This window comes from Drosophila innubila (assembly GCF_004354385.1).
Source record: "Drosophila innubila isolate TH190305 chromosome 2R unlocalized genomic scaffold, UK_Dinn_1.0 1_C_2R, whole genome shotgun sequence".
NCBI classification, from domain to species: domain Eukaryota; kingdom Metazoa; phylum Arthropoda; class Insecta; order Diptera; family Drosophilidae; genus Drosophila; species Drosophila innubila.
The window spans coordinates 17,780,257-17,797,232 of NW_022995374.1; the positions used below are offsets into that span (position 1 = coordinate 17,780,257).

Sequence of the window (16,976 nt, forward strand, 5' to 3'; positions counted from 1 at the left end):
ATTATAGTTAAATATACCTATTCTTTTATTTATTTAACGTAGAATTAAAGCAGTTAAAACAATTTGATATTATTTAAATAATTAGTTAAGATTTCATATTAAAAATTAAATAAAACAACATTGTATTTTAAATTATTGTTATCAGCTAACTGCTCAAATACTATAAAATAATTTAAATTAAAGTCTTGGTTCCTAATGTAGAATTTCTTATGCTTCTAAGAACAATTTAAACAAGAATTATTTAAAATCCATTGAGTTTGACCATTTTTTAAATATTATTAATGATAATGAATATTTTTTTTTTACCAAATATTGTTCAAATTTTGTATTTTATAAGAATTTTCAAACAGTTGTCAAAAATTAACACCCACTGTGCACACAAATCGTTGCTAATGTTACCGTTTGGTGTATTCTTTTTCCAAGAGCAATTAAAACAAGAAATATTAAGATCCTTTTAGTTTGAAAATTTGTTAAAATTAAATACATTTTATAAATTATCAACGTTTTTCAACAATTAACGCCCACTGTGCACACAAATCGTTGCTAATGTTCCCGTTTGGTATATTCTTTTTCCAAGAGCAATTAAAAAAAGAAATATTAAGATCCTTTTAGTTTGAAAATTTGTTAAAATTAAAAACATTTTATAAATAATCAAAGTTGTATTTATTTTTCGAGCAGTTGCCATCAATTAACACCCACTGTACACACAGATCGTTTGCTAATATTTCCGTTTGGTTTATTATTTTTCCAAGAGCAATCAAAGCAAGAAATATTAAGATCCTTTTAGTTTGAAAAATTGTTAAAATTAAATTTTTTTTAGAATAAATCAAAATAGTATTTATTTTTCGAGCAGTTGCCATCAAATAACACCCACTGTGCACACAGATCGTTTGCTAATGTTTCCGTTTGGTATATTATTTTTCCAATAGCAATCAAAACAATAAATATTAAGATCCTTTAAGTTTGACAATTTGTTAAAATTAAATGCATTTTATAAATAATAAACAGTTGTCAAAAATTAACACCCACTGTGCACACAAATCGTTGCTAATGTTTCCGTTTGGTATACTATTTTTCCAAGAGCAATCAAAACCAGAAATATTAAGATCCTTTAAGCTTGACAATTTGTTAAAATCAAAAACATTTTAAAAATAATCAAAATTGTATTTATTTTTCGAGCAGTTGCCATCAATTAACACCCACTGTGCACACAGATCGTTTGCTAATGTTTCCGTTTGGTATATTATTTTTCCAAGAGCAATCAAAACAATAAATATTAAGATCCTTTAAGCTTGACAATTTGTTAAAATTAAAAAGATTTTATAAATAATCAACAGTTATCAAAAATTAACACCCACTGTGCACACAAATCGTTGCTAATGTTTCCGTTTGGTATATTATTTTTTTAAGAGCAATCAAAACAAGAAATATTAAGATCCTTTTAGTTTGAAAATTTATTAAAATTAAAAACATTTTATAAATAATCAAAATTGTATTTATTTTTCGAGCAGTTGCCATCAATTAACACCCACTGTGCACACAGATCGTTTGCTAATGTTTCCGTTTTGTGTGGTCTTCTTCTCCTTCTCTTCAGTTTTTATTGCCTTCCCGCTCTTTCCTCCTCCTACACTGCTTGCCACATTTCAAGTAGCTGCAATCTCGAGTGTTTTCAGTGTTGTCACCAATTTGTTTGCTTGTTTGTTTACTTCTCGAGCCCTGGTTATGCGGTTATCGTTATTCGATGCCCGTAAAACTGTGAGGCGCCACCAAAATGACAGCCGAGTCGAGCAGGGCGCATGTCAAGTGTTTGTATCCAGACTGTATCCTTGGTCCTCAAAACTGTCAACCGTTAACTGTCAGATTTGTGCGCTTTGTTTACGTTTGTGGCACTGCACCTGCGCACTTGCCACATAAACAAGAAGCGAAGCAGCAGCCTGTACCAACACTGGATGCTAACAAGTGGCTGTGTGGCACGTTGTCCTCACCACGAACACCACGCGACAAACTGTTGCCTGATGGGTCCTAGGGGTATGTGGCATGGGGCATGTGATAGTGGGGGTGTTTGAATATATCGATTGGTGTTGGACATGCGCAATGTTGACTCCTGACTGCTGGCTGACATATCGAAGGAAACTCCTTTTGATGTAGACACAATAATTACGAGTACGACGAGCATGCGAATGAAAAAGTATCTGCTGCGTTTGCAGAACGTTCCCGTGCTTCGTGTGAAACGGTTCATTACATTTCATCGTGCTTCACAAAACAGTGTGTGTCCTGTGACTGTGACTCTGTGTGTGTGTGTGTATGTGTGTGTGTGTGTGCTTGCTAGAGTCAATTTCAGCTGCATAGTTTGAAATTGTTTAATTTCTTGATTTGTAGTCGCATTTCAGTCGAACACAACAACAAAATTTGCATTTGCTTTTTGCATTTGATTTGTGAGAATCTACAGTGGATTTGTGTGTGTGTATGTGTGTTGCTTTCTTTGCTTTCATTGCTTAACACGCACACGTATACGTACACATATACACGTACACGTACACGTACACAAACACAAATACACACACGTAATTGTGAAAAGTGAAAGTGACGCCCCAAACAGCGTTTGGAGCACTTGGAAAAGTCAGACGAACTTTAAATTTTCACACATCGCCACGCTTAGCAAAGTAAATTTCCTTTTAATTCAATTTTCCACTTTCAATGTGCCACACAACGCGCTGATCAAATTTTCTTAACACAATTTTAATCCAGCAAACATCTCTCAACCTTCACTCCCCGCCAACAGCGCCCTGTAATTTATGCGTAGCACATACAAATTTTGCACACACTTATACACAGCACATTTTTGTACCCACACCTCCCCCGCACCACCGACCACCTCGCATGCTGTAAATTCAATAACTCAATATTTTCTTAAATTTTTGGACTAATTTTGTACATTTTTTGATTAATTCTTCCACAATTTTTGCTCGAATTCAATTTTATTCCGTATATTTTTCTTTTTTTAATAAAATTAATTTTGCAGTCAAAATGATTTAATATTAAGCTCGCAAACGGATTTCGAAATCCGTTTAAAAAAAATACTCAATAATACATTTGAACTGGGGGGCGAAACTGAATTCACTTTGCAACAGGTAAGTCGAGTTTGTACATTTGAAATATTTTGTCTTTTATTCTCTTAAGTCTTTGGGTGGACTCCCAGTCGCATGAGTTTCAAGCATAATAATCTTATTAGGTATGGTATAATTTGGCGAACTGTAGTCAACGGGGTTATCCAATAATATGTTTATAAACTATTCAGGTAACATGCAAAATTTCGAAAGTCATTTTTTTTAATTCAACCTTTTTAAAAGTAGCTAAAAAGGCCACAAGATGACCTTTAATGTACTGCATGCCATCTTCTTCCATCTCCTTCTCGAATTCGTAACCTCAAAAGTATGCAACGATTTTTGACCCATGACTTAACGAAGTCAACCCAATATCCAACCACCAACCACCAACCAACAACCACCGACCTCCGACTGACTGTACATATATGTGGAACATGTCGTTGTTGTTACTGTAGCTGCTGCTGTTGTTGCTGCTGTTGTTGTGGTCCTTGTCTCGTGGCTCTTCATGGCATTGTAATTGTAATTTATTTGCCATGCTCCGTTCAAGGACATACCCAATGCAGGTGCTACACGCACGGATGCCCACAGACAATCGCACAGACAAAAGGGATGTGTATGTGTGTGTGTCTGTTGTTGTTTGTGTCTGTGCGGCAGAATTACAATTTCATTACTTGCGAGTCCTTGCAGTCTTAAAGGATCAACAAGACCTCAACAGCGAGCAGCTTCAGTGAGCGTATTTATAGCACTTTCAATTAAGTTTCGTTGGCTCAACCAAAGCCACAGCATTCCCCCCTTCGTGCCCCTGACCCCCCTCAACCATCAAGCGCCGTCTCTCATCTCCAATTTGATAGACAAGCGATGCTTAAATGTCAACTGACACGTATCGTTACAGTAAACCCAGATGCCCGAGGCATTGATACTACACGGCATGGCTGACGCAGAGCCGGACTTATCAACGTTCGAGAATAAAACTGGACTCGCCGAGGACATGAAGTTTCTGGCTTCTATGCCCGAGCTATGTGATGTTACCTTTCTCGTTGGCGACACCCGTGAGCCCGTTTGTGCCGTCAAGGTAGGTGTGCGTGTGTGTGTGCGTGTGTGTGCGACGCCATGTGTGTGCCAAAATCAGGTCACTGCGTAATCAACGCAGCATCAGTTTCATACCAGACCCACAATCATTTTTGCGTCCTTTACTCCTTTTATTGTATTTGCGTCTCTCTCTCTCTCTTTTTATATCTTTCCATCTCTTGTTCAGGCTGTGCTTGCGTCGCGTTCCCGCGTGTTTGCCAAAATGCTTTATGCCGCCCCTTCACCCCAGCGGAAGAGGGAGACCACCACCAAGGAGAATAAGCTGCGACTCTTCCTCAAACGCTCCTCGGAGCCGCTGTTGAATCTACAGAATGCGGCACAACAGGTTCGTATTTAGAATCGATTTAAGGGGGCAAGAATTTGTATGCGTATATGTCTGTGATTGTCTACATGTATGTGTTTGGGTGGTGTATGTGTGAGTGTATGAGCATTGTGGCATACTTTGCTACCATCACTTAAGTCTTTAATTTTTTATTCAATTTGATTATAAAATCCTATTTATTTCTGTATATTTATGTAAATATGAATTTAAAACGAAAAAAAAAACAATTTAATAACATCAATGTAACTTTTTTGTGTATTCTCTGTTGTGACTCCATTCCTAACCATCCAATGTATACCAAACTGAATATAAAAATCCATAAAACATAATAGAGAACCGGTTTCACCCAACAATTAGCTCCGATACCCGAGGTAAACGCTTTGCAACCCAAGCGACATATGTGTGTGTATATATGTATCTGTGTGTGGGTGTATCTGTGATGTGTGTGTGTATATGCGTATCTTGTAATTGGCATTATAATTAATTAGAGCTTCAAAACGTGATGTGTCCTAGTTACTAATATTAAATATTCAACACTATATGTTGTATGTGTGCATTTGCATTCAGGAGCGCAATTTGAGCTGATGAAAAAGCCAACTCTTTTAAATAATAAACTATATAAATATGTCTCACATTAACTGAATATCTTATAGTTTTCACACTCTTAAATGAATGAATCCAACTGTGTATACGTAGATTACTAAGCGCATTTTGTAAATATCGTAATTGCGTTTACTTCTATTTTTCTAAAGCCGGCTGTGACTTTAAATTAAAACTCAGTTTTTCAAAATTTTCTATTGCTTTTCATGTTTATTCACATTAATACCATTTAATACAAATACAAATTACAAATTTGAAACTTAAATTTTTTTTATAAGCCACTTTCTATTTCTGATCAAAGACTGTTTACTGTTATATTGAAATGTACTTTACAATCTTCCAAACATATACAAATCAAATGTCCTTTGTATGAATGCTTTAACTCGCTTTCCAAATTTTTTTTTTTTTTTTTAATTTCACAGTTTCGGTTTGCTTGGAATTGAATTCAACATTTGTTATTAAATTGTTCTAAGCTTGTTAGCTGCCTTATGTTCAACTCGTTAGTCGTAGACAATGTTAAGTTCTATTTTGGAAATATTCTAATCTTATGATTTGACTTTATAGCCCTCAGGTCAACAGCATCAGACGCTGATCATTGAGGAGTTCGAGCCGGATGTCTTCCGTCAGCTAATCGAGTACATACACACGGGCTGTGTGACTCTACAACCTCGCACTCTGTTGGGTAAGAACTTGCCACTTGCTACTCCAGATTACTTTAATTAGCTTACTCTTGCTGGTTTTCAGGCGTCATGAATGCCGCTGATTATTATGGCCTGGAGGAACTGCGTCGTGCCTGCGCTGGCTTTGTGCAGTGTTGCATCAATGTGGACACTGTGTGTGCTCTGTTGGCCTCCGCCGAGCGGTATATTCAATACAAGTGCACCAAGACGTTGGTGCAGAAGGTCCTTGAGTTTGTGGACGAGCACGGCAATGAGGTGCTGAATCTGGGCAGCTTCACGCTGCTGCCACAGCATGTGGTGCGGCTAATACTTGCGAGAGAAGAGCTCCGGGCAGATGAGTTCACCAAGTTCCAGGCGGCGCTTATGTGGAGTAAAAAGTACTATGATAACAATCCAGTAAGACATTAAATGTGTTCCCAAAGATCCAAACCTATTAATTATGTTTGCTTCTTAGAATATTGACATCAAGGAGATATTGGGGACATTTCTGGAATACATTCAGTTCCACAAGATACCCGCAAATGTGCTGATGCGAGAGATTCATCCATTGAATCTGGTGCCATATGCGATCATAATGAATGCTCTGGCTTATCAGGTGCGTTGTGTGCTTATTCGCCTAATTGTTGTTGGCTTCTTTGGTGTTTTAACTCAGTATCATTCATGCCACATCATCCATCTGTCTATGTGCCATCTATCGGTCTGTCCATTATCTATACTATTTATCCATCTGTCGTCCATCGCCCATGCTATCCATCCTGTTGTCCCCCTTTATGTCTGATTCTACAACTTGCAGGCAGACCCAGAAAGCATCGACCCCGGAAAGCTGTCTCCCAACTCTAGCCGAGTAAGGCGTGCCCGCCAGAACCAGGGCAGATCGATGTCCGTGCAGAGCTCCCTGGATCCCTACGGCTCCAACACCACGCTCAGTTCCAGCGGCAGCAGCGACCCGACCAGTGGTCCGCATCACAGCAACTAACATAAGTTGAACGGCCCCTCATCCTCCTCCTCATCCCATAACCAGCAACATCGCCATCGTCATCATCACCAGTCCCTGCCCAAGATCCGCAAGGCCAAATCCCAATCATTCCGCACTCGCCGCAGTCCCTCCGAGCGTCGCAGTCCCAACGCACCTACGCTCACCCTCAACACCAGCGCTGCCAATGGTGAGAAGAAACGCAGTCCATTGACACCCAAGAGTCCGGTGCTGCCTCAACCAGAGTCCAAGAGTCCCGGCAGCAGCTCCTCCAAGACGCCAACATCGCTCTCCCGCCAGGGCACCTTGCGTGCCTCGAGCCGACGCAAGAACAGCGGCCAGTTGACCATCTCGCTGAGCGCCCAGAATCAAGGTCGTCGGAGTCCCGTTGGCCTCAATGATCGCAGTCCGCAGGGGCGTCGTAGCCCCTTATTTCCCAGCAGCGGCCTCAGATCTCCTAACGATCAGCCCAGTCCGACGGCCAGAAGTCCAACGGGAGATTCACAGCGACGCAGTCCGACCTTCAGCATTCAGATTCATACTCAGGAGCGTCGTTCGCCGCTGGGAGCCGTTGCACCAATGGACTTTAGCTGTCAGGCAGGCACTTCCGGCACAAGACGCAGTCCGACATCCACAGTTCATGTGCAGGACATGGCCACGGAGCCAGAGGAGGCTGGCTTCGTTGGCCTGAAGCGTCCCTCGATAAATCTCTTCACGCCCATCTACTTTGCCAGCGAGAAACGCAGTCCAATGGGTCCCATACCACCGATTACGGTTTCCAATCCCGCCGAGACATACAAGAGCGCCGAACGGGAGCGCGAGGCAGCCGAGGCGGCTGCTCGGGAGCTGGAAAAGGAAGCGGCCCAGGCCCAGCCACCGCCAGAGAAGAAGAGCGTCATGCGGGAAATCTTGGCCTTTGTGCGCAAACCCTCCAAGCACATCTCGACGCGCACGAATCGCTTTGCGAATGCATTTACAAGGGCGGAATCTGGATCCTCCAGTGGTCCATTGATACGACAAAGCACCTTCTCTGCCAGCCCAGCGGCCTCGTCGACGGCCGCCAAGAGTGCGGTGCAAAAGCAAATGTCCGAGGTCGGCTTCGAGCCGAAGATGTCCCTCAAGTTTGCTCACTACACGAAAATGTCCTTGAAGCTGCGTCGCTTGGCGCGTCGTGAGGAGGAGGAGAAGCAACAACAACAGCAGCAGCAGCAGAAGGCGTCGGCCGTCAGCTCGGCCGCAGGCTCGAAGCGAGCTAGCGCGGACTCCAATGCAGGCACACAGGATCAGGTAGGTGGATCCGGAACTGAGGAGGATCTGCCATTCGAGCTGGCGAATGTGCACTTTGAGAAGGTAGGTGAGTCCTATATCAAGCATGAGCGACTCCGCGAATTGGTCGAACCTGAACCAGAACCAGTAGCAGTACCAGTAACAGTACCGGATGCAGAGTCCGCTGATAATGAGCCAGAGCAAGCGGATGCTGCCATGGCGCAGTTCGTCGAGGAGGTCACCAACTCCCTGAAAGTTGTGGCACTCAACGGAGATGGAAGTGTGCCGACTGTACATCATTTCACTCGTCGCTCGGAGAGTCGAGAGCCAATTGAGCCGCGGATTAGCGAAGAACGTGAATCAGATTCCAATGACCTGATCATTCCCGAGGAGCTGCGCGCGGAGCTAGTTGAGATTTTGAAGGCCTATGCACCAGAGCCAGTTTATGTTAATCTGCAGGCGTTGCGGCGCGAAACGGAGGAAGCGGAGGCGGTGGCACGTGCCATTGCGGAGGCAGCTGCTGCTGTGGCCGCTGCTGCAGCGCCACTGCCACCGCCACCGCCGGAGAAGCTACCGCTGCAGTGTCCTACTATTGAGTTTGAGCCGCCATCGCGTCGTTCGTCCTTTGATCCGCCGAGGTCACCGTTCCTGGAGCAGCTGCGCAGTCCTGGCGGCGACACGGACACAGATCTGATCAATCTGCAGCGCCTGGACTCGGGTGGCGATAGTTTCGAATTGGTCGATGGTGATCGCAAGTCAAGTCGTGCTGAATCTAGCTTCGATTGTCCGTATTCCTCGCGTGACACCAGCTTTGATGTGTCCATATCGCGATATCAATCCACCAGCTACGAGGATCAGACGTCCAGCTTTGAGATCGTCGATACTGACGATCGTCGTCGTCATGTTGATCTACGCAAGAGCTCCATTGAGCTGGTCGATGCAGAGACCTTTCAGCGTTCCGGCTCCTCCTGCGGACGCAAGTCTTCACTAGAGACGCACTTTGACTACACGCCTTCGGAGACGAGCGGCGTGACACCCGCCCGATCTCCCAACTTTCCCATGACCAAGAAACAGAAAACCGAACACTTTCGCCAGCTGCACATCTCGCCCTTCAGTGCCTTCTCGCGGGCACGCAGCCCGCTCTCGCAGCAGACCTCCTCCAATTACAGCTCGCGGGATAGCTACGACTCCAGCTCGTCCTATCCGCATGGCCATGAGCCGCAGCGCAGCCCATATGCTGATCCTAGCAAAAAGCATTTCCCTCTCACCATTAAACAACGCGAGGAGGAGGTCAAGACCTTCCTGTGCACCGATCTCCGCTGTGCATCGATCTTTGAGCCGCGTCCCAGTTCCGTGCTAACACAACAGCTTTCCACGGGCTCCATGTCAACGCCCTCGGCTTCCGGTTACAGCGCACCCCGTATTTCCGCAACTTTGGGCAGTGGTGCTATTGCCATGCCCAGTGGCGGCGTTGGGGTCGGTGTCGGTGTCGGCATCGCCGTCGGTGTCGGTGTCGGTGGTGGTGTTGGTGTTGGTGTCTCCCATGCGAATGCATCGCTTGGGTCCTGCGGCTTCTCCAGCGGCAGCGAGTTTGAGCCGCCTTCACCGCGACGTGCTGCCAGCGCCTCACCCAAGCACACCTTTACATTCCGCATCGTTATGAAAAAGGTTGACAGCTCACCGGAGGCGTTGTGTCCGGAACGGCATAGATCCCGCATTATCGATCGATATCGACGCCGGGACAGTCGGCGCAAGCGCATCCACGATGCGGGCAAGAGTTTCTAGGCGATAAGACGAGACTCGATGTGACGGTCGAAGGCACGAAGCAATCCCAAGGCAATCTTAAATAGTTTAGAGAAATAAATCAAATTGTTCTAACCTCAATTGTATCTTATGATCATCCCAGTGAGGATTGATGATATTTTTTCAAAAGGAATACAATTTTTGACAATCTAAATGTTATTTAATCCAAGGTTTTTCTATATATGTATATCTGTGTCTCTATACAAATCAAATGGAACACCGTTTGCCTAGTAAGCTAGTTGTAACGTTCGGGTGTAGTCAAAATCGTAGGAGCTCAATGCGAACATCAAACTTTATAAAATGGTTCTGGTTTTAGGCCGTTTCAAAATTCTATAATAAGTTAAGATAGTAATACAAGTATTCGTAAATCTGCCCATGAATTTCTAAATAGTGTAAGGCAGATAATTTTCATATTCAGGCTAGAACTCATCATCATTAAGGATATTTGCGAAGATCTATACTATCAAGTAATATTAAACTTATACAACAACTTGGTTCATGCTTGCAAGGTACAAACTTAAAATTACAGAAACTGAATATCAAAAATGTTTTTTCTTTACAAAAATAAATGAGTCAAAGATAAATTGAAAAACAAAATATTCTAAAGGTCTACAAATAAGTATATGTGAAACAATAATTCCTCCCACGATTTACCTGATTACTAATTAAACAATAGAGAATACATGATGTACTATATATACATAAATATACATGCATATATATAAATATATATATACTTATATTAAAGTTAATATAACTGAATGTTGTAATGTTTGTGGTATATTATTAACAAATATTACGAATATGTGCGCATTTTACGTGGTTCCTGTTATATAGATATATTATGTATTTAAAATTTTTGATGGACTAACATTACAACTATAACAAAAATAATACTTTAACGAGACGCATAATTTATATTGTTCAAGAAGATAACTACAAATAATTGTTCAATTCTAAATGTAAAAAAATGCTGCTATTGCAAGGGACACCGTTTTTTGCTTACTTTTAAGGCTCAACAAAAGATCACACAAAATTAATATTAGTATTAACTTACACCTGTATTTATATATCATGTTGTATGTATATGTGTATGTAAATTTAAAGCTGGATTTGGGGCCGTACTTAAATCGTAAATGAAAACTTTTGTGCCGAAAATTATTCAAATGAAATATGGTAATTAAAAAAAAAAAAAAAAAACAAATGCTCTTTAAAATTTAAAAGAAAATTAATGAACTTAATATTTACTGTTGTTCGAGCGGTTTTTCGAACTCCGTGTTTGTTTGTTAAATGAGAATCCTAAAATTAAGCAATCTATGTGGTGTCTAAAGAGCATAAGTTTGTAACTATTATCATCTGTTTTCATTATTTATAAAATTTAAGAAAGAAAGAAAATCTAAAACTAAAGATATCAACATTTTACAGGTATTTACGCATATTAAGCATTTAATTAAACATAGTTATTACTTATATTGATATACATACGCATATGTATGTACATACGTATTTACACGATTTTTCTCGACATTGACATCTCAACAACAATTCCAACCAACAATAACAACAACATGAGCCACATATGTATGTATGTACTCACATACAATTGCATCGATCGTTTGCAGACCCTAGAACAATATTTCTACTATAACTAACATGAATGCAAGTAGTTGAAACGTTGCTATTTTGATTTGTAGTTGCTTGTTTTTCAAATCTAAAAAAAAATACTAAACAAAAAACATTAAATGCAAAACGCTTGATAAATTCGTAGTACTCGAAAGCGATCTATATCAGATTTTGATTTGCTTGTGAATGCTTGAGAGGATTAGCCGAATGAGGAAGTAGCCGCAAGCCGGAAAATAGAAGCACTCAACTACAATTTCACAAATGCGACTTTCTTCTATTCACAGACTTGTTTTCTAGCGGATTTGTTCGAGACGTTGTTATTGGTCCTCCTCCCGATCGAGATCAATTGGATGTGGGATATGCAGGTGTGGCCAAAGCCATTTTTATCAAACGAGTAGTAATCAAATCTATATAAATGTATCGATTTGTATATGGCCGAGAGAGAGAGTTTTATTGTTAGATGACCAAATCCACACTTCCAGTTGCAGTTGGAATCGAGCTACAAAAGTTTTTACTTTGCATTTGTACCGTTTGTGTCGTTATCGTTAATGTTATCGTTACAGTTATCGATCTATCGAACTATTATAAGTATGTATGTGTATTTGCGAGCGCAACATTCTTTTAGCCAAATTATTATACTTTATGTGCGATTTATTGTAAGTTGTGAAATAAAAAACCCAAATCAATGTCGTTATTTGAAACACATCTGGAATCTTTCCTTTTTTTACAATCGGGCATCTGTGTGTAGGGCCAGGACACCGTCAAACTCATCGGATTCAATGCTGATGTGGCCATAACCGTTGCTGTCCACATACACCGACTTTCCTGTACAGGCGCCGTCTACGAGGCTGCCGGAGATGACGTCACAGTACTCGCCAGCTGGGAGGCAGGTTTGCAGATTCTCGGAGAGATTGTAACGGTTGTTGTTGAAGGCAATGAAGCCCTTGTTGCCGCGACAGAAGGCGATCTGATTGTCACCATTGTCCCACCAGTTGGAGACCTTGGTACCGCGCACGGTGTTCTTGAATCCAACCATATTGTAGATCTGACGCCAGCGATGCTCACAAACCCAACCGTTGGTGCATGCGCCATCGTCATCGAACTCGGGTGAGATGATGCGCTCCTGGGAATCCTGGGGCGGAGCCTGATCGCGATCGTCAAAGCCAAAGGAACTCATCACCTGGCTGATGCCATAGGGGAAGGCCAAGTGGAATGCGGTGGCCATTTTGTATTGTTTGGGCGACTTGTAGTTCAGCTCCTGGCCACCATCGCGCTGGTTGTCGTGGTTGTCCACGAAGGTCACCGCCTGCTCAGAGGGCAGGAAACCCCATTCTGGGCCCCAGCTTTGCAGCCATTTCAACGCATTGTTGCCACGGAAAGCTTTGCCTATTTCCTCGGAGAAACGGAACTCGGTGACAGCGCCGAGATCAGTGTACTCATCACGGGAGACCGTCTCATGGCCATGATCGATGACCTCTTGGTAGATGAAGGGACGCGCATTTCTGGGGAAGCCGTGATCGGTGTTTAGGTCACGCATTTTGCCGAAAATATACTGAAAACACGAATTTAGAGCCGATCTTCAATGAGAAATATGACTAACTTACATCCAGATCATCGGCAGCCATGTGTTTGGCCGCATCCACGCGGAAGCCAGCGACACCCAGAGTAATAAGGTGATCCAGGACTTCAATGAGCTGTCTGCGCACATAGTCGCTGCTTTGGTCCAGATCCTTGAGACCTACCAGCTCACACTGCTGGACTTGGAAGCGATCATTCCAGTCGTATATCTCACAGCTGGGATGGAAATCCTGCGCTGTGTAGGGCACAGCTGGGAAGGACTTGGAACGAGGCTCAGCCACAGATCCGCCCGTACCATGTGCCGTGCCCTCAAAGTCGCCCGACATGTGATTCAACAGGACATCCACATAGATGCGCACCCCCACATCATTGCACCGACGAACCATGGAGGCGAACTCTAGTTCGTTGCCAGAGCGCGTGATCAGCTTATAGGAGATGGGCTGGTAGCGTTCCCACCATGGTCGACCCTCCGAAATGATGTTCTCAGCCACAGGGCTCACCTGGACGCCGGCATAGCCGCGAGGTGCCAGAAAATCCTCGCACTCCTGGGCAATGTCATCCCACTTCCATTCAAACAGATGCACAATGGTGTTGCGATTGCCCCACCACTGAGGATTGTGCTGTGCCAGGGCCAGCGATGTACTGGCCAGCAGACAGAGTAATGTCAACTTGAACATGTCCAAAAACTATGAGTTTATACCATGGACAAGCTCCTCTTTTATAGAGAAACTTAATCTAATCATACATTGACATGGGGATTTGCGTACTTCGCGTGGTGCCAATTTACGGCCAACCCGTTGTGATTTTGTGGGCTGAATTTATGATAGCCACGGCTAACTGTCGTGTTGACCTATGCTAACAGCAAGAGTTTTTAATTCCGCATAAAAATACTCAAAAATTTGATTTAAAAATAGCAATGGTTTTGAAGCGCCATTTAATTTAAATTTAAACTTAATCGATATTATCTTGTTCCTGCTTAACGATTTATTTATCACGCACACTCATTGCGATATTTTGTATATCACAAACGATGTATCGATATAAGTATTTGACGATTGAGGGCTGCAAAACAGCAATGTTCTCAAACTATAAAAACAAACATAAATCAGAGAATAAAATAAAATAAAATATAAAATATTGACAAGCGAAGATAGCAATAAAACATTTATCGCAGTTATATCTGAGCCAGAGCAAGGCGCTGTAAAGCAATGTTGTCGAGCTGTCTGAGATGTTGCTGAGCTAAGAGAAATGTTGCAAATCTAGAATAGAAGTTGACGAACTAAGCAAATGTTTCCAAGCAAACAGAAATGTTGCTGAGCCTATTAAATTATTCTATCAATGTTCCCTTACAAATATAAGTTATTCCAGGGTATTTTAACTGCGGAGCTTATAATTTTTGCTGTGATTTGTTATTTATTTATATGCTGTAATTTATGAGAACATTTCAAACTTCTTATCAATAGCCGGCTGATTAGTTACGACTTGATATATAGAAAACAGATTTTTGTTGATTGGCATTATTGTTTATTTTACGCGTCGATGGTGGCCATGCAAAGTTTGGTCTTCTTTGCACCAGTTGAAGCTTTTGCCGGGCCCGACATTCCTGAACATAATTTTTGCGCAGTATCACCGAAAAGTAATATATAATCTCCACTACAGACAACATGCTCATGCCCACAAAAAGACTGAAAGCGCTGCCCAGATTTGCTGTCGAGGAATAGATTGGATCAGAGTGAAAGTAATAGAAAATATAGATACGTTTACTTACAAACCAAGGTAACCATATTGGAAAGCAAATCCACCCGCACTCGCCTATAAACCTGCGAGTTGACAAAGATGTGAACGATGGCATCATTCTTCTCTATTCCATCGCTGTTATTGGTAGATATACTATATAGAATATGCCTAGCTTGATCAAATCTCAACTCACTAGAAAGAATCCACCACTGGCATGTTGAGCTGCAGTTGAGAGTTTGATATCTGGACATGGTAATCAAATTGTTCACAGGAAAGAGGACAGTTGCATTGAGTTTTCCGATTACGTGTAATAATATCAGCTTTTGAGAAGTATTTTTAAATCAAAAAGTATAACCATTTATTATGAAGCTACTTACGGAAGTTATCCACCAGGCAGGGAATATCCCGAAAGGAGCAAATGCGATCCTTGGTGCGATTAAAGTCAAAGAAGTATGTGTGACAGCCACAAAACTTGACCATGTTGCTGACACGGCAATTGAGCTCACAGTTGGGATACACGTAATCGGCGAAATAGCGCAGTTGGAACTCAGTGCGAAAGACGCAGTTCCTCTGTGCAATGGACAACGCTTTGACCGCATCCGAGCAGAAAGTCTCCTCGACGCGGAGCGTGGCAAATGATTCCGTGCCGAGACCTAGAAACTTGCAAATGGCATGGGCACTGGGAAATGCATCCGTATTCTGAATGAGCAGCTTAAAGCCATGGGAATAGGATTTCAATGCATCATAGTTTTCATCCTTGTAGCGTAAAATCAGAGACAGGCCATTTTCCAAGCCGCCAGCTGCTTGTTGTGCAGTAAAATTGATGCTGATATAGAGAGTTTATCCTTAGAAAATGGACTTCAACTTGATTACAGTTTGCATACCCGTGCTGTCGCAGATTGAAGGAACAACAGTGACCAAAGAAGGTCTTCGATAATTGAAAGAGTCGATTGCAGTCCATAATCTCGCCCCTAAATCGACAGCGATAAAGTAATTCATTGCAGTCCCAACGCAGCCCATCCACCAGCTGATGCATTGTCAGATTGTTCAGCAGCAGCACGGACTCCATCAGCTCAATCTCCTCCTGAGAGAAACGCTCATCGTCCAGCATGAAGCCATAGAAAATGTGCAAGTGTTGCAACACATCAGACACTTGAATGTTGTGCGACATGTTGCTGAAAAATCAGAGTGGGGAATTCCAATTGTTCAAAAAAGAGGCCACACAATGATAAAAATGACATTCAGCAAGGAAATTGGGTAAGAATTTACTAAGTTATGACAGTTTGAAATTCTTTAAAAAGAGTCAAGGGAAAAGTATGGAAAACTGGGATCGAAAGTACTGATAAAATGTACAGTGAAAGAATAAAAATTGAAATTTCCATTTTTTTATGCAGAATTAAAATAGAGATCAAATAATAATAAAATTAATGTTGCGCAAGTAAACCAGATAAGATTTGACAAAGTTATGGCATTTTAAAGTTTGTGAAAAAGTGTTAAGGGGAAATGATCGAAAGTACAAAAAAAATTGACAGTGAAGAAATAAAAATTGAGTTTTCAAATTTTGATGCAGAATTAAAATAGAGATCAAATAATAATTTAATTGATATTGCGCAAGTAAATCGAATAAGATTTGACAAAGTTATGGCATTTTAAAGTTTGTGAAAAGGTACGGAAAAATTGTACAGTGACGGAAAAAAAGGGCCAAATAAAGCTAAAATTCCGCAAGGAAATCGCTCAATTATGACAGTTTGAAATTAAAATAAATGTTTATACAGTTAATATTCCTCTGATTAAGCCAAATACAGTGTTTCAATGAATATCTTTGACTTCTCCATGTTGAACAGCACCTCGGGACAGATGGTGATGGGTGGAAAGAAGAGTTTGCTGACCGGCGTGTGATCACTTTCCACATTCATTCGTGTCGGACTGCGACGATAGTCCGCGTAGAAAGTCTGGGCCATGACAATGGCGCAGATGAACATCACCAACGAGATGAGTATCCACACAAAGTGCACAATGCGATTGGTATCCTTGTCCCGAGTATATTTCAGTCCATGTATGCTGCTCGTGGCACAAAAATCGTTCCAGGTGCGTTCAAAAGCGCCTCGAAATGGCGACTTCCTTGGGTCGATATCCTCGGGACCTAATTCCTCCTCGTGACCCATTGTCAAGGTAAAAGTTTGATACGAAGTGTGCTC

The 16,976-nt window shown here is 41.9% G+C and overlaps 3 protein-coding genes across 3 annotated transcripts; 1 reads left to right on the plus strand and 2 right to left on the minus strand.

The window, feature by feature from the left end:
- The first annotated feature begins 3,089 nt into the window (after positions 1 to 3,089).
- Positions 3,090 to 10,405, plus strand: LOC117783301 (serine-enriched protein). The gene is made up of 10 exons (XM_034620650.1): positions 3,090 to 3,131; positions 4,000 to 4,179; positions 4,363 to 4,521; positions 4,851 to 4,889; positions 5,683 to 5,800; positions 5,863 to 6,194; positions 6,253 to 6,393; positions 6,592 to 6,642; positions 6,820 to 9,496; positions 9,578 to 10,405. Exons 2-10 carry the CDS (start codon positions 4,009 to 4,011, stop codon positions 9,820 to 9,822), a joined length of 3,933 nt encoding a protein of 1,310 aa, XP_034476541.1. The 5' UTR covers positions 3,090 to 3,131; positions 4,000 to 4,008; the 3' UTR covers positions 9,823 to 10,405.
- A 1,688-nt stretch (positions 10,406 to 12,093) lies between these two features.
- Positions 12,094 to 13,727, minus strand: LOC117783300 (alpha-amylase-related protein). The gene is made up of 2 exons (XM_034620649.1): positions 13,068 to 13,727; positions 12,094 to 13,015 (listed from the first exon to the last, which is right to left on the minus strand). The coding sequence occupies exons 1-2, from the start codon at positions 13,716 to 13,718 to the stop codon at positions 12,188 to 12,190; spliced, it is 1,479 nt and encodes a 492-aa protein (XP_034476540.1). The 5' UTR covers positions 13,719 to 13,727; the 3' UTR covers positions 12,094 to 12,187.
- Positions 13,728 to 14,434: 707 nt separating this feature from the next.
- On the minus strand, positions 14,435 to 16,943 carry LOC117784894 (sodium channel protein Nach). Its single transcript, XM_034622747.1, has 6 exons — positions 16,582 to 16,943; positions 15,663 to 15,953; positions 15,156 to 15,604; positions 14,972 to 15,098; positions 14,810 to 14,913; positions 14,435 to 14,748 (listed from the first exon to the last, which is right to left on the minus strand). The coding sequence occupies exons 1-6, from the start codon at positions 16,941 to 16,943 to the stop codon at positions 14,513 to 14,515; spliced, it is 1,569 nt and encodes a 522-aa protein (XP_034478638.1). The 3' UTR covers positions 14,435 to 14,512.
- Positions 16,944 to 16,976: the final 33 nt, after the last annotated feature.

Excerpts from the sequence above, each read along its gene's own strand:
- LOC117783301 (XM_034620650.1), top strand. The coding sequence starts at position 4,009 with ATGCCCGAGGCATTGATACTACACGGCATGGCTGACGCAGAGCCGGAC. Across the intron at positions 4,522-4,850 it reads TACAGAATGCGGCACAACAG|AGAACCGGTTTCACCCAACA; the intron begins GTTCGTATTTAG and ends AAAACATAATAG. Across the intron at positions 6,394-6,591 it reads TGAATGCTCTGGCTTATCAG|GCAGACCCAGAAAGCATCGA; the intron begins GTGCGTTGTGTG and ends TACAACTTGCAG.
- LOC117783300 (XM_034620649.1), bottom strand. The coding sequence starts at position 13,718 with ATGTTCAAGTTGACATTACTCTGTCTGCTGGCCAGTACATCGCTGGCC. Across the intron at positions 13,016-13,067 it reads TGGCTGCCGATGATCTGGAT|TATATTTTCGGCAAAATGCG; the intron begins GTAAGTTAGTCA and ends TCGTGTTTTCAG.
- LOC117784894 (XM_034622747.1), bottom strand. The coding sequence starts at position 16,943 with ATGGGTCACGAGGAGGAATTAGGTCCCGAGGATATCGACCCAAGGAAG. Across the intron at positions 15,605-15,662 it reads TTCAATCTGCGACAGCACGG|CATCAATTTTACTGCACAAC; the intron begins GTATGCAAACTG and ends TCTCTATATCAG. Across the intron at positions 14,749-14,809 it reads CAATATGGTTACCTTGGTTT|CAAATCTGGGCAGCGCTTTC; the intron begins GTAAGTAAACGT and ends ATTCCTCGACAG.